Here is a 17365-nt window from a genome sequence, read left to right on the forward strand (position 1 = left end):
TAGATTAATTAGTCCAATCTAATTTTTTAATCTCAACCAAAATTTAAACACTCAACTGGGCGAAAACTAAGATGGTGTTGTTTCGTGTTTTAGTTTTGAATTTTAATTTTATATTTTAAGTATTTGTTTTGAAATTTTTGAAAATATATTTATTTTTGTCATTTAAAAAAATTATTTCTTAAAATAAAAAACTTAAAAACATTTGAAATTTTGAAAAATTATTTTAGGTTTCTTTTTTTCTCTTTTCTTTTTCTTCTCTAGCACCCAGCATCTTTTCTAGTGCTGGCGACCACCACCGACCGGAGATTCACGCTATCAAAATCTACCATTAAAAACTCCAAACTAAAGGGATTAACACTTAACATACACAAAATTGGGTCAAGTTTAACGGTTGGATTTTTCTATATCTAATTTTTAATTTTCGACCAATACTTATATACACACTGCCAATCACCACCACCTACCGTGGCAAGTGGTTTTTAGTGATCAGAGGTAACCACCCAAGGGCCCATCAACCAACATATCAAAAAATCAAGGAGATCCAACGGCCAAATCTCTTTACTAATTTAATTGTTCAACCCACTCGCCTATCGCATTGCCAGTCGCCACCGACCACCATGACCGGTGGTTTTCGATAATATAAAGCAAAAACCAACAAAAGAATGAAAAGTAGAGAGGAGAGGAGATGAGAGAGGAATAAGACCAGCAAGATCGAACAGTAAGAGTGGGGGCAGGGACGGGGACAGTAGATAGTTATGATGACAATAATAATGGCGGGAGTAATTAACGGCTGTGATGGCAATGGTGGTGGCGAGCGTAGTCGACGACGACTCGTAACAATGATGGAGATGGCGAAGATGGTCAACAGCCGAGACTAAAGAATGAATAGATGAGAGGAGAAAAGAGAGACAAATGCTTGATTTGGGGGGGGGGGGGGGGCGCATTTTACATGTTTTGTATTTTCAACTTGTTTTGGTTGAAAATATTTAAAAAATAATAAAATATTATTTGGGGGGGGGGGCCGCATTTTACATGTTTTGTATTTTCAACTTGTTTTGGTTGAAAATATTTAAAATAATAAAATATTATTTTAAATTTTTTTTAAAAAAATATATATTTTTAAAAATAACAAAATAAATACATTTTTAGTATTTTAAAAAACTAAAAACTCAAAACGGGTTAAAAAAAAAAAAAAAAAAAAATCCTAACATCTTTTTAGCAAAATAATTGTTATAACAGGGCCAATGGAGTCAAGTGAGAGACCCCTTTATGCATGTCAAAAAACCTATTATTATTGATCAAACTCATTTTATTCCTATATTTTTATATTTTTTCATATAACCACTTAACTTTTTATTATTTTAATTACATGTCTACATTTATATTTTTAAATTAATTTAATTCATATATTTTGATGTATAAAAAAATAAAATAATATGAATCAATTTAATATTATTTTTTACACTAAAATAATTCAAAAATATAAATAAAAAATATAGTCAAAATAACGAAAAATTTAAATTCACACCCCAAAAAAAAAACATCATCCCCTAAGAGCATCCTTGCTACTTGCTATCACCTGGGTGAATGTTATGCAAGCTTTAACGTGCCAAAAATAGGAATATACACATAAATACATACATAGCCAAATGTAATGAACCCTAAAGCAAAATGTTCCAAGTCTACTGGCTAGGCTCCATCAGCATTACACCTGTCATTACAACAAACTCTGCTCTTTGCAAAACTCTAGAAGAAATAGTCGATCCTGTCCTAAGATCTTCATTTGGAGTGCTGATGGCAGGACTAGGCAGATTACATCCATGGAGGTATTGTCTCATTCATAGCTGCAAATCCAAGTAAACAGAACCCCCTTGTATTAAATCAAAAAAGTGCGTTCCTGCTGCGCAAGGGTCGTATTTATTAGCAACATTCGCCCTTGTTTTTGTGCAAAGAGATTATTTCTACAATTCGAAGCAGTGGCCTTCCGGTCAGAAAGGAACGACATTACAATCGTATTAAATAGTAAACAAAATCGTTATAATAGCGGGAAGAACAGAGAATAAACCGATTGATCTTTGGATCTTCTTAGCTGGAGCAACATTACCTTGGATGTTCAAAGAAACTAGTTGGAGGTCATACTCCATAGCGCCTCAAAGCCTTGCTTAAACTTGGCATCACATTATAAGCTTGATAGGATCTTCTCAATTCGATGATGGAACCCACCTAGGCCATAACATTCAGGGAGCAACAGATAAATTAGACAGCAATATGGGGGGCAAGAGGTGCCCAAATCATTCCGAAGTCCAAACAGAGAATTTGTCTTCCTTCATCTCTTAGTAGACATTTTTGCCCATCAAATCTTGCAGATGTTGCCAAACGTTTGTCTTCTCAGGAAAAGGTGTGTACCAAAAACATGCCCTTTTTTTAATTTGAAAACTGTAACAAACACACCTATAGGAATATTGCCTTTATAGACAGAAATAGACGGAGAAATGAAGTCAAAATGTCATGTAATATGAATTACTGCCTCGTTCCAAACAAGATTTCAACTGTAGTCCTTCACAAGACTCGAGTTTCTCAATTTAATATATATATATATATGTATGTATGTATGTATGTATAAGAGTTGGGCTCTTTTGGCTTATTTTCAGACAAACAGGATGGATATTCGTGGGCATGCCCAAACTAGTGGAGCATTAGAGATCAAGTTTATAAAGCGCCAAAAGCCAGACAAAAAGTAATCACTACAGATCATGAACACTCCAAAACGGGTTTATCCATTTTGAGCATAATGGGCAACCCTAATGACCCAAAGACTTAACATCAGAAACAGAAAATATGACAAAATGACAAAAAGACCCTAAATATAAAGACCAAGCTAGTTGTGGTACAACCCAAAGCACAAGATGGATGTAGTAATACTACTAAAGGTGAAACCAGTAGACAAGGCTCCTGCATTGCAGGGAAGGTTAATAATACGCAGCCTTACCCCTGCTTAGCAAAGAGGATGTTTCCTGAGACCTGACTAGAACCTATAAGAGTGAACCCAGTAACACCTTAGTCATCACTCTTTCCCTTTACTGGTTTATAAAGAAAAAGAAAATCCATTAAAAATTTATAATCTATCAAATTAGAATGCAGCAACAATGTAGTATATAACATTTAAAACATTTGGTTAAGAGTGGAAAGATGAAAACAAGACCTAAATTAATTTACTTACAATGATGAGAACTGATGTAAATCCTATTGCAAACCCTTCATTTACACGACGTAGGTAATGATCAAGAATAGTTGATGTAGTTGCCAAAAAACTTAGGAGGAGGCCACCTGCCAAATTGCACACAAGGGAGGTAGAATGAGCAAAGAGAGTACAAGCAAACACAACTAGTGTTTTAATGGCCGAAATGATATTGAAACAATTTCTGTTTTTGCAATTGAAATATGTCAAAACAATTTCAGTGTAAACATTTGGAGATACATACCCCAAAAACGTGTAGATGCTTGGATCTTTGTAAGGTATTCAATGGTGGCCTTTCCAGGCTTTATATTCGGTATTCTAGCACCCATCTTGTTCAAATAATCAGCAATTTCCTTTGGCATGTTGGCCTGGATGCATGTGTACCAGTTGTTAAAGATAAGAATTAAGGGTTCGTTTCAGCAGTCACTACATAATTGCAATGGCATCAACGTGTAGACAACAATAAAACCACACCCCCAAGCCTAGACGCCTAGCAGAAGTGGTATGTGCAGACACACTTGCACTTTATTGACATGTGTAGTGTAGTCAAGAAGTTGTTACAAAAAGAAAAGTTGAAAAAGAAACCATGCAACATGTATAGTCAAAAGAAATATAGAAATTAGACAGAACCAATACTTACAATGTCAAATATATTGAAAAGAAAAACAAAGAATGCATAAATTGAATAGTAAACCCATGGCTCAGCACCAAGAGAAGTCTCAGGATTCAATATCTGCTTGACATGTTCCCAGAAGGGTGAACCAAGGAGACTGCCAAAAAAAACATTGTTTTAGAAGTTAATAGAAGTAAATTGTTCAGAACACCACACAAACAAGTTATTAAGGAAAATTTTGGTAAGAATCCATCACCATTTTAATTAAACAAAAAAGGTATCCATTACATATATCAAGGATAGGAACATGTAAATTTCAGAGGCTTACCCCTGTCTTAATCACAATCATTACATAATTTCTTTTCCCTCAAATGGCCTACAGAATGAGACCCATCAAATTCTTAAAAAAAAAAAAAAAACCATAATCACAAGTAGAAAGTATGTTTCTTTTTTAAAAAGAGTTGAGACAGTTCACCTTTTAGCAGTAAAATGGTGCTCAAGCTGTAGTTTTATTTGGGAACACAACCTAAGCTTCTGGGGGATGCCCCTGAATAATGTAATTTTTTACCTTTCCTTTCTTTAATTTAATGGGACTCAAAATTCTTAGTCAATTTATTAAAGAATGCAACCAAACACCTGGATGTCCTTGAAGGACAACCAAAATCATATGGAAGAATTCTTTTTCTGCAATGTCAAAAATGAGATCCGCTCAATAGTAAATGAAAATCCATGTAACTGAATAACATTGTCATGCAGACAGAAGGTTCTATCATCCAAAAGATTGGAAAAGTAGGCCAGTCCAAAAGATGTAGATAACATTAAAGAAAAAAAAAAGGTTTTGATTGGGAAAATAGTTGAACATGAACAATTAGAAAATTGCACATTGAATCACCTCGCAAGAATGCTAGGAAATGCCAATAGATAGGCAGTTGTGAGAACAGGCTGCATTCCAGATGGATTGATATTGAAAGGAATATAGGCCTCAACTTCAGTAATTGGAGACTCCTCTCTGTTGAAAACATTGGAAATCCATTAAAAGTACATTAAACAAAAGTAAATCCCAATATATGGGATTTGTGTGTGTGTGTGTGTGAGAGAGAGAGAGAGTATTGGCCTCTGCACAAAAGAAAAACACACTTTTTAAGTATCTATCTGAGTAAATGTGAGATCACCTTGTAGCAGAAGCAAGTTTAAAACCATAGTATTGCAGTTTGATTTTCCTGCATCCCTCAGTTACAATAACTGCCCACATTGTGACTACAGTGAAGATACCTATTACTGCAAGTACATAAGGCCACCAGTACACAACACTCCCTACAATATGGTAGAAGCTAGACGTCATTAGTAAATATAACCAATATTTAGCAATTTATGGTAAGAATAAATCTTCCCTGCTCAACAATTAGTACTAAACAGATAAGAAATGTGAAGCTAGAGCATTTTCTTATTTGGCCATCTACCTGTGATCTGCAATAACATCTTGTATAATGTATCTGTATAGCCAGTCAATATTCCCACACATATAATCAAAGATGATCCTTGACCTGAAGCAAGTTTCACTAATCAGCAATGCCAAGAACAATATAGAAATAACAAAAAAAATGGATACACCACCAATTCTTTTGCACTTTCATGACTTGACAAATATAAAATGTGCATGCAGATCACACTAGAACAGAAACTTGCATTCAACTCATTTTATGCTAATGTTTCCTGGAATAAATTAACTCTGACAGTGTATGGAAACAATGAGTAACTAGTAACATGATCAATAATAATCTTCATCTAAAGAGCATTAAGCGTATAGCACTTATAACCCCATGCAAGAATCTCAATATTTTCTCCATGATCAGTGTAGGTGCTCACCCCACTCGCTCAGGTCCAAGGGCACTCAACTTGACCCACTCACACAGGTCTAAAGCTCGAGCAGTTTGGAAGTGGGCACATGGTCATCCAACACATAAAACACTCGAGTGTCTCAACAGCAACCAAAGGATAACCAATAGAGCCAATTCCCCAAATTTCTCAGGAAGGTTGTTAAAACTTCTCCTCCACCTATAAAGAGGTAGATGGATCAACAGAGAGGTCACTCATCTTCTTCAACCAGCCATCCTACTGCTAGAATTCTCTCCTCCTCAGGACTACTTCCATCTCTTTCTACCCTCATAACTTCCAGTGAGTCCATACCAGAGAACAGCGCTATCCCACTCTCTCACTTTGACCATAGGCACTTACCCTTCAACAATCAGCATTTAGAAGAAGCAGCCTCCATCATTGTAACCTTCTGAAAATAAAAAGCATTCTCCTGGTGCCTACCATAAGAAAGTTTTGCACAGGATTTCAACTGTCCCACTGCTTTTGAAAGCTTGTAATGACTAGGATACGGAGAGTGAAAAGGGGTTTAATAGTTGTACTCACATTTCAGAAACCCAGGTTGATTTTATGCCAAAAAGCAACTGAAATAAGCGAGGTAAAAGGGTCATCAATTTTCTTTTTTTCACTCTTTGAAATGAAGATGATATCCAATGTAAACATAGCTACCTATTCATCATAATCTTTGCCCTCCAAAATATTATCATTTGGCTAGTATGTTCATTTGGAGTCCAAATAGAGGCAAGCAATTCACCAAAACCATTTCATAAACGTATAATCACCTGGATTTATATTAGAACCTCTACTTCAAAGTGCATGGGATACATCCAAGGGAAACTTATAACAAATAAACCTTTTCTCTTTTCATGACAACTAAAACTACAGTCCTTATAAATACTTTGATCAATTTGCTCCACAATCAATATTTCTTCTTAGAAAAGGCATTCTGGATTCTAACATACAACCAGTACCAAGAATAAAGATAAAACTTCAACTGTGTCAAATAAGATAAGAAAAAATTTCAATTTTGACTTGAATAGGGCACCAAAATGAAATAGATGGCTCATAACAGGAGAAATGGGGCACAAGAATTGATAGTATTCAGGTATCACCAGACTAAATAAGAAAATCCAACAAAAAGAGAGCACCCAATGCTGAGAATATTACCAAATCCAGACTCTGATATTTTGTCACATATCCATGTAATAGTCATTGCACCACACACCAATAGCAAACTTGTTACCATCACATGCTTCACCCTACAAAATCGCATGTACCATAACAAAGAAATTTTCATTTATAAGGGACCAGTTTAAAACAAGCTAGAAATTTTGTCAAATCATTCAGTAATTTACTAAGACTATTTGATACAACTAACTGGTAGACTAAAGAGTAAAGAGGAGAACTAGTGCAAGATCATCAGGAGAATTCCTGAAAAAGCGAATTCCTGAAAAAGCTTTCCATGTTAACTATGCCAAATCTGTCCAAGTAGTCCAAAGATATCTGAAGAGGAAAACAAGGACCCATCCCTTGCATGTCTCTCCACAGCCATAAAAATCATTTGATCCTTATCCACCAACATTGTAAAATCCTAATCCCTTTATTAATATCTAACCGTGGTCTTTTTTCAGTTGAGATTACACTCACTCTACAAAACCTTAAAAATAATTGGAAAGTAGTAATTACTGGTACAGGTCATAAAAGTGAAACGCTGTCCATGTGGAAGGAATAGAAATCAAACTAACTAATAGCTGTTCAAGAATAAATAACTAACTAAAGCAGGGAGCAATTTCCGTACATGCTGCAGAGTAGCCAATATTTTGAAAAGTATTGCTCACAACATTAAATATAAATGGAAAATTGACTATTTAATCATTTTAGCACACTGTTAGACAGAACCTCAAATCACAATGCAATGTTAATGTGCAGCTTTGGAGTATTAGCACATTTAGATGACAGAAACTCACACCACAATGTAAAAGTAGTATGCTGTGCTGGCACAAGGAAAACAAAAATAAATAAATAAACAGATGATATCTTTGATCGCCAAAACCAAGTTACATAAGCCACATGAAGCACTCATTTCTAGGAACACAGCTGAACAGGAGATACCTCCAAAAAAATTACCTGTGACTAGCTGTATAGATGGAATACGGAAGAGAATAACAAGCAAGAACCAAAGCCTCTAGTATTGCAAACCCAAGTGAGAGCCACCATCTGTAGGGAGGAAATTGAACAAAATAAAAAAAGATAAAAAGGGCTTGTTCACCAATTCTAATGACCAACAGCAGAACTTATTGCAGCAAATGCAAAGCAAGGATTTGTCTCACTGCTTGAGATGGATAACTAAACACACATATAACTCTTAATCTTTTCATGACCATCCAAGCCTTCTTTCCGAAGCTTCACCAAGGAGGGAACAACATGACAAAGTACCTGCAAACGTGTTGGTGATATAAGCAATTGTAGTGAACAGCATGTGCAATAGTAGAAAGAGGAAAGAATAAACAAACAATATAGTCAAGTGTGTAAGTTCAGTGAACCACCTAACCTCACATATTTGATGACCAATCTGTGTGAAACTGACCACCACTTCAGTTGCTCTTATTACCATTGATTTGACATTTTTTCAATGTTTAGAATAGACAGGATAATTTTTTAAAGTTCTCTTAAAGTTTCTTAACAGACTTCAATTCCATTAATGGTGTTTTGACAGTATTATAAAATTGAAATAGATTTGAAAGTTTGGTATAGAATTGATAATTGGGTTCAAGTTCAGAATTTTATGGGTAATTTACCATAAATTATATGACAAAAAATAGTCAATAAAGACAATTACAATGGGGTGTTATCTAATTGACAAGAAAATTGAACCTCGGGGGAGGAAAGCAGCAGACCTGCATGAGAATTGATGCTGCAATCTGTGGACTGATTCCGAGTTGAAAAAGAGAAAGCTTAAGTTCTGCTGTGAAATCACCAAGTTCATCTGCCAAAAATACTGGATGAATAATTTTATTTTTTTAAAAGTAACCTTAGAAAAAGAAAAAATATAGCTTTTCAACCTGAGGATCCAACATCCTAAAAGAGTACCAACAATTCATTGTAACAACCAAACTTAACTGTATTAATCCCCCACCCCCCCAAAAAAAAGAAAAATACAAATAAATTTAAATAGAGATTTCTGTCCAGGATTCTCAATTCAATCATCATCATTCAAGCCTAGGAAGTAAAGCCCAGTGTTATTAAAGGCCCAAGGCACACTAAGACACACAAGGGTCTTGGAGTCTGAGGCGCAAGGCGAGGCGAGCCTGGTGGAACTAGGCGCAAGTTAATAAAATAAAAATATATGTCCTAGTTGAAGAAAAAGGTATAAAATAAGTCATAACTTCTAATAATATTTTAACAAACATATTATAAAAAAAACCACTCTAAAGACCAAACATTTCTATATTTTCATCATTAGAAGTATCATCTCTAATATCTTCTTCCACATCATCTACTCCTCTTGTTGGATGATTTCTATGGTTTAGAAGTGTGATGATAGTTTCATACATTTTTTTGGTAGGTAATATACTAGACTTGAATTTGCATCTTTCTTTGTTTTGGTGACTTAATGTTGCATTTTGTTATTGCATGTCTTGAATTTGTTCAATTCTCCCTATCCATCTTCATCTAGTTCAAATTCAATTGGAGCATTTGAAGTAGTAACCCTTTTACTTATTGTCAAATTTATAGTTGAAGCAATAAATTTAAACCCTAAACAGTAAAAAATTAAATAAAGTAACAAACAGTGAAATAAAAAGCTTGAAAAACAACTAAAAAGCCCAAGACGTGCGCCTTTGCCTAAGGCACCTTGGGCTAAGGCGCGCCTTTTGGTTTGCGCCCGCCTGGAAGGCTTTCAGGCGCCCAGGGCGCGCCTTGTGCCTAGGCTCGCCTTTAATAACACTGATAAAGCCAACAACTCTGGCTTAAACATACAAGTCCTTTAAAGGAAACTAAAGATAGATGGTGAGCAACTTGACCCACCTGTTGGAAAATTTATTTTGTATCAGAACCTGAGATAAGTAAGTTAACGAGGAAGTTAAAAATTGAATCTGGCAGCTCCATAGCAAGTTGATCTCAACTCTGGTTCCAGCTTTTTCAAGTTTGGCAACAAAATAGGTCAAGTTCAATAGCATTTTCAGCTCACTAAAGATTTCAACCAGTCAAACTGAGGATTGTCCATATCAAGAACTTTGTGAAAAGGTATCTAGCTATCTCTTCTGCCCCTTGTTACACTATGCCTCAACTCATTTTCTTTTCTATAATTTTCACCTCAAGAAGGAGAAGTGCATGGCACTGGGAACAGGTTCAACTCTTATGATGTTTATAGAGTCAGTATCTCTGGCTGAAAAAAAAAAAAAAAAAAAACCTGAAGAATGAAGACAGCTAAAAAGTAGTGAAAGACAGTGGTTTCATCTTTCTATTCAAAATCTTACCTACGGCAACCTAAGGGACATAAATTTTGTGTGGTCCTAGTGTCCTTCCTTGACTATACTACAGTAGGTAAATAACAAATAAATACATGGAAAATAATTTGTTGCACAAAATTTCAGAACTCAAGTTAGGAGATCATGGACCAGAAAAAGGCCTAAACTAACCAGGAAATAGAAATGGCAAATCATGTGTCTCCATCTCCTTCTATTGCCCAAAGGAAATAATTACAGGAGAAATTGGGGAGTATAATGCAGGTCAAATTGAATATGAATGCAAACAGTATGCATAATATTTTCTCATACTAATGATACTTACCAACAGATCCTGAAACAAAGCTAAGGTAATCCTCCGGTATCAACCTTCTGTCAAATCCTGGCAGAGGAATGAAATAACCAACACGACTGAACACAATTAATACTGCTGTCACAAATAACCTCCGGCGTATTTCGCTCTTGAAAAAGGATTCAGCAGCACCATTAATGACTGAACCGAAGCATACAAAGTTCAGAAACCGATTTTTAAACATTTTAGACTTGGATTGCAGAGTTCCACTGTTGTCCATATCCTGTGAACTGGGTAAATAAGACCCGTCATCTGTTTTCTGCAATAAAATTTCTGGGTTTGGAAGCTCAGCTGATGTTGCCCTTCCAAGCTGACTAGAAACATAGATGCAGAATCTTTTGTTTGCTACTGGCCTAGAGTGTCCATTTAACTGTACAAATTGCTTCCTTCTAGAACCTGAAGGATTTGTCTTGAGGGAACCGTAACCTTGAGCATGGGATGGATGGTAGAACTGCAGATTACGTACAGCCTGCCCACCTATACAACAGAAATAACTTACAAATTTAGCCCAAATAATATTGTCCAATGCAATAATAATAGAAACAAAATAGCAATTAAAAAAGATAACTAATAAAGCTGAAAGATAATGGGATCCCCCCCCCCCCCCCCAAACCCACCTTTCCGTTCTGCATAAAACACTGGAAATAGTGCGGTGAGACTCTGATGGAAAAGGTGGTTATGAGGGGGAAGGAGTTGTAGAATAATTTTCAAGGTGAGCCTGATAGTAGTTGTGATCGTAAACTGCTTCCTAGATCTTCGCAGATCTCTTTCAGCTTGCTAGGGATAAGAACACAATGATGGGTTGTTTCTCTTTCTCCAAAAGGTTTGCATCGTCCTCTCAATTTAGATGTGACCTCCATGATTGGAATTAGATCCCATAACAGCTTTTGTTAACATTTTGTATAACTACTCGTCCATTGGACCAAGGTGAGGATGTATGTGTTTAGCGCCAATCAAGAGGTGGAATCTTCTCTTTTCATTCATTCAATAAGTTTTTTGTGTTAAAGGGAGATGAGATTTTCGTGATAAACAGAGACTGGACTTCCCCTTGAAACTACTTGTGGATATTAGATATAAAAAACCCTAGCTCCTTCGAATGCAAATTAGCCGAAATAATCAAAATCTCGGACTTACGGTTTAAAATCCCTAGGTTAAACAAATTTTTTACTTCACAAAACTACCCCGTGTCATAATTTTTCCTAGTTACCACTCAACGCTAACAATTGCAGGCGGATGAGGAAAAAAAACAGCTAAGCCTCCTAGATAAACATCGTTGCTGGTTGAACCCTTTTTCTCTGTTATTCGAGTTCGTTTTCGCTCGAACGAAACGGAGAAGTAGATGAGGGACGAACTTACCTCCGCTCTTGAGGTGCTTGATTCTGAAGCACCGGGGAGCAAAATGGCGAAGGCTCGCCGGAGAGGCCTCCATTGCCAAAACTGCCTCACAAACTCACTGAAGCGAGCAACCAATGCGGCAATTGTGGCATAAACACTGAAGACTGGACAGAGCTTGCGATTTTGTTCTCGAGCGTTCTCCCAGGGTACAGGCTTAGTTTGGCTAGGCTTTTTTTTTAACGACATTTAAGTTAAATAGTGTTTAAATTATGTAATAGCATTTAAATTAAATAGCGTTTAAATTGATAATCTGTTTGGATAAATATATTTTTAAGCTATCAATTAATAATTACATGTTTGGTTTGAAATAGCTAATAAGCTATTATAACTTGATAAAATGACAAAAATAGATATGTTATTTGAATGATGTAAAATTTTATTATTAAATATTAATAAATTATATATAATTATTAAAAATTATATTAATACAATGTTATTATACATATTATATAACAATAATATATATATAATATCATTATATATATATATATATACATTGCACAGATAGCAAGGGGGATGGGGAGGCGAAGCAGGACAGCGACGGGTAGCGACTAATGGGGAGACGGACAGCCTGCCACGGCCGACGGTGGCCTGCGACGATGGGAGCAGCGGTGGGGCGAATGACGACCTGCGACGATAGAAGCAGCATTTGGGGCGAGGGCGGCTTTTGTTGCCGATAGGGGTGACTATCGACGAAAAGCAGCCAGTGGGGGCGACTGCAATGGCTGACGATGGCAGCCGAAAGTGCTGAAGAAGAAGGCGGCGGGAGGCGACAGAAGACAGAGATAAAAGATGAAGGCAAAGGTAAAAGATGAAAGGTATGGCTGAAAATCAGTGAAAAGATGGGATAAAATGGTAAACTACTTGGTCAACTCAGCTTTTAAATAAACAGCTTTTGCAAAACGCTATACCAATGGCGTTTAAGCTATTTAGCTTAAATGCCAGTGAGGTGTATCCAAACACCTCACCAGCTTTTCTTAACAGCTTGAAAGTTGTTGATATAGCTTATAAGCGGTCAAACCGCTTTCCCAAACGAAGCCAAAATCAATTGCTTTGTGCTTGAGAGGCCGTTTGGCTCAACCTTTTTTTCTTTTTTTAATTACGCGTTATCATTCGTGTCCTTCACCGAACTCGCTCCAGAATCATCACGAGAAAGGTAAATCAAGGATATACCTAAGTGATTAGGTTTTTTTTTTTTAAGTTATGTTCACTGACACTTACCAAAAATCACTTCCAGAAAGAAGGTTTGACTCTCCTAGGAATCGATCCCACGATAGCAGCCTCCAATATGACTTTTATAGCCCTCTCCTTTACCAGTCAACTATGCCCCTTGGGGCACTCAACATTTTTTTCAGCAGTGTTTAAGCTGTTAAAGGTGATGTTATTTTCGTATTTTAATTTTTAATTTTAAGTTTTAAATTTATTTTCATTTTTATGTTTTAAATGTCAATTTTAAAATTATTAAAAATGTATTTTTTTATTCTAAAAAATTGTTTCTCAAAATAAAAAAATTAAGAAATACGTTTATTTTGAAATAAATTATTTGATAATATTTTATTCAATTAATTTGATTATCCAGTAAATCGAAACAATTTAATGCTAGTATATTTTTAGGTAATACATACATTTTGAGCCTAGTGAATCTTGCAATTTTTTTTTCATTGCAAAAAAATACAAACAAAAAAAAAAAATCTCCAACAGCCAAATCAGGCTGGATCTAAAAATTAATTTATAGACTTTCACCCACTACTGACCAGTGATTCCAATGACCACGACCAACCATCGGTTTCACCTCACCACGGTGACCAACATGTCCAAAAATGGGTTAGATCTGACGGTTTGATCTTTTTATATTTAACTTTTAATTTTCAGTCCACACATCCCCATAAATATATACATACATATATATATATATATACACTAGCGGGAGTGAATAGAGAAAGAGCCAATTTGGACAGAAATGGTATAGAATATGAAGAGGATGTGGTCGAAAATCACAAAAGAAGTGGAGATGCAATGGTTGTGGCGCTTCACAATGGCCAAATGTAGTGGTGAATGAGGCAGTGGTTGGACCTCACCGATAGTTATTAGGCGACGATAGTGACATAGATATGATAACCAGAAAAGCCTTGGCCATTAATGGCAACAGCAGTGGCTAGTTGCTTAGAAAATGAAGAGAACAAGGAAATGGTTGAGTAGGTGGTGAGCGTACAGAAAGAGAGAGAGAGAGTTGGAGGTTATCCATTTGTTGTGTTTTGGGATTTTTCAACATTTTTTTGTTAAAAACACTCAAAACATGAAAATAAACGCATTTTCATTATATTTAGAAAATTGAAAACTAAAAATGGTCTGAAAACAACAAATATAACATGCCTGGCTTTTAAGTTGTATAAAGCTTAAAAGTTATGTAACGTTTAAACTAATAATGTGTTTTGATAAATATAACAGTCTGCAAATAATTAATTCGATCATCACTAATCGAAACAACCAAACCGCATGTAATAACTTAATCAAACCAACTGACTAACCCCAACTAATCAAGATCGAACTAATCGAAACCTAAATCGACGTAACCACACCGCACCGAAAATTGAACTAACTCACAAAATAACTGAAGAAACCGAACATTAGTCCAGCCTTACTATTGCCACTGGCCGGTGATTCTAATGATTGGAACCAATCATCAAATTCCCCAAATCGTTGTGATTCGTATATTCAAAAATGAGTTTGATTCAACAGTTGATTTTTTTTAGATCTACAAATTAATTTTATTGTCAAAAAACTCAAAACACATTTATGAAAAAAAAAAAAAAAAAAAAAAACGTTGTCGACCACCATCCACAGTTGATTATGACAGCTAGAATCAACCATCAAATTCGCTTTGGCTCAGTGACCCACATACCTAAAAATCAAAAGCATCTAATGGTTTAACTTTAGTAGATATAGGTTTTAATGTAAAATAAAAGTTACTAGAAAACTTACCGAATGGGCCATTGGCGTTGACGAGGCAAGCACAGTGGTGCAAATCAGAGGAAGAGAAAAATGTTGGGTCAACATTGACGTTAAAGGAAGACGAAAGGTTGAGCGAATTGGAGACGAATACGAAGGGGCAACCTTTTAGCCTTGGCCCTTCGCTCGACTAGTCGGCCATTTGCCTTTTGTCTCCAATCAAAAAGCTTGGAGGTAAGGGATGGTGGTGGTGACAAGAGGCAGAGCTAGTGGGGGAGTGGTCGGGTTGAACATTAAAGAATAATAAGATATAAATGTGGGCAAAACTCAAAAGAATGGATCGAATAGGCAACATCGGTTCAGTCATTCCATATCCACTGTTTTCATTTGATAATGCACTCAAAACGATGTCATTTTTGCATATCAATCGGTTTGGTTAGTTCGGTTAAACCGACAACAAAAAACAAACTGATAACTGAAATTTTTACAAAAACTAACCAAATCGCTAATCAAACTTCTGTTCAATTCTAGATAAACATGCTTTTGAGTTATAAGTTAATAATTATATGTTTTGTTTAAAATAACTGATAAGTTATCAGAATTTGATAAAAATACGAAAATAGACATGTTGAATAATATAAATACAATTCATACAAATATTAAATTTTAATAAAGATGTTAAATATATTATATATATACACACACAGTGAACGAATGAGGCAATGGGGGCAATAGGGACAATAAGATGAAGTGGTAATGGAGGAGAAGATGAAGACGATGTGATGGGCTAAAGGCTATTGGCTAGGACAGCGAACGATGGCGATGGAGGATGACAATGATGGCGACGATGAGGGTAGCAACAAGAGGCAAATAGATGAAAAATGGTATTTGGTTGGAAATATATATTTTGTTTGAGGATAAACCAAACATTTCATTGGTCAACGCAAAAAAAGCTCATAAGAGCTTATTTGGAAAAATTGGGGGGCAATTTTTCTCAAACGTTGTTGGAAGAGCTAATAAGCTATAGAGTGTTTAACCTCTTAAATGTTGCTAAACATATCAAAAATAAGTTACATAGCTTATAAGCAGCCAAATCGATAAGCCAAACACCTTCTAAGTTTTCATCTAGTCCTGCCATTCTAATGGGTCCATGTTTGTTCAGGTATAGGTTGCACAAAAGCGAAAACAAATACGATATAAAATAGAATTAAGAAAATGACATTTTTTTGAAAAAGTATAAAATGAAAAAGCATGAGAAATTTGTAAATAAAAAATATACATGAGTTTTTTTGTAAATATAATTCTTAATAGATGGATAAATGAGTTGTTGGTTGAATCCCGAGGCTTGATCTTTTAAATAGACGTAGATTATTGATAACCATATGGAGGCAGATTTGATTAAATGACTTTGTAGTAACTCAAGTTCACGAATGTGTACGAAAAACCATTTGATATGGTCATAAAGTTATTTCAATAAAATATTTTCCAAAAATATATTTTATGTATTTTGTTTACAAAAATGAAATTAATTACATTAACAATATTTAAACTCATACACCCATACTAAAAAATAATTAAATTTTTAAACAATGTATCACTATACCAAATCTCATTTTATTTAAAAAGGTACTTATTTACTAGTAATTATATTTATTTTTGCACATATGCAGTTTGGACCACATTTATAGTAGGGGTGTGCAAATAATCGATTAAATTATTAAATTGACCAAAATCTACTAATCAATTAAATAAAACAGAAGAGTAAAACCGAATAAAACTGACCGATTAAACTGAAAAATTAAACAATTGATAACCAAAAAATTTAAACAAAAATCTTATAAATCGAATCGATTAAATTGAATAAAACCAAAGTAAAAGATAAAAAAAAACACAAAATTAAAGAAAATAACATCTTTTTATAAATATCAGAATAATATTATTTTAAAGTTTGGTTATTTCAATCAAAAAATTGAAATTGGGAACCGAAAATTGAGTTTTTAAGAAAAATTAATCGAATTGAACTAATGCAAGAAAAAATCAAACTGACAAATTCGATCGGTTTGATTTAAATAAACTGAACTTTTACCCTCTCATATTTTCTAATATATGTATATGTGTATGTGCATGGAGATAATAATATGTCATATGAGCACATACACATAGTAAAATTTGGGGTCGAAAAGAATTTTGAAAATTGGTTGAATATTTATTATAAAAATTGTCGATATATAAAGATAGGGAGGTGAATCAAGGGGTTGAAGACATTAAAAAGTTAAAGTAATAGCAACCACTTCTTGTTTATACTAAACTAAAGAGAGTATTTTCGATGTTACGAAGTGATGTTAATAAAGTAAATTATTAAAATATTTATTATATCTTTATTTAAAACTTAAAAATATAATTTAATCACTAAAATTTGATTTTATGACCTTATAATAATAAAATATTTAATTTTTATCACTTTGCTAATTTTAATCTCC

At 34.7% G+C, this 17365-nt stretch overlaps 1 protein-coding gene across 5 annotated transcripts; it reads right to left on the bottom strand.

Annotated features, from left to right (window-relative positions):
• Nucleotides 1–1496: 1496 nt before the first annotated feature.
• On the bottom strand, nt 1497–12094 carry LOC127798156 (preprotein translocase subunit SCY2, chloroplastic). Of its 5 annotated transcripts, none has more exons than XM_052331509.1 (14): nt 11898–12094; nt 10515–11018; nt 8621–8709; nt 8080–8159; nt 7851–7940; nt 6891–6982; nt 5312–5395; nt 5024–5165; nt 4744–4860; nt 3879–4008; nt 3483–3606; nt 3221–3327; nt 2105–2223; nt 1497–1844 (listed from the first exon to the last, which is right to left on the bottom strand). In XM_052331509.1, the coding sequence occupies exons 1-13, from the start codon at nt 11968–11970 to the stop codon at nt 2134–2136; spliced, it is 1722 nt and encodes a 573-aa protein (XP_052187469.1). In that variant the 5' UTR covers nt 11971–12094; the 3' UTR covers nt 1497–1844; nt 2105–2133. The 5 variants fall into 5 exon arrangements, with proteins under 5 accessions (XP_052187469.1, XP_052187472.1, XP_052187471.1 ...); XM_052331512.1 differs by having other exon boundaries at nt 1497–1897; XM_052331511.1 differs by having other exon boundaries at nt 1497–1900.
• Between the last annotated feature and the right edge of the window lie 5271 nt (nt 12095–17365).

This window comes from Diospyros lotus, chromosome 3, assembly GCF_014633365.1.
Source record: "Diospyros lotus cultivar Yz01 chromosome 3, ASM1463336v1, whole genome shotgun sequence".
NCBI classification, from domain to species: domain Eukaryota; kingdom Viridiplantae; phylum Streptophyta; class Magnoliopsida; order Ericales; family Ebenaceae; genus Diospyros; species Diospyros lotus.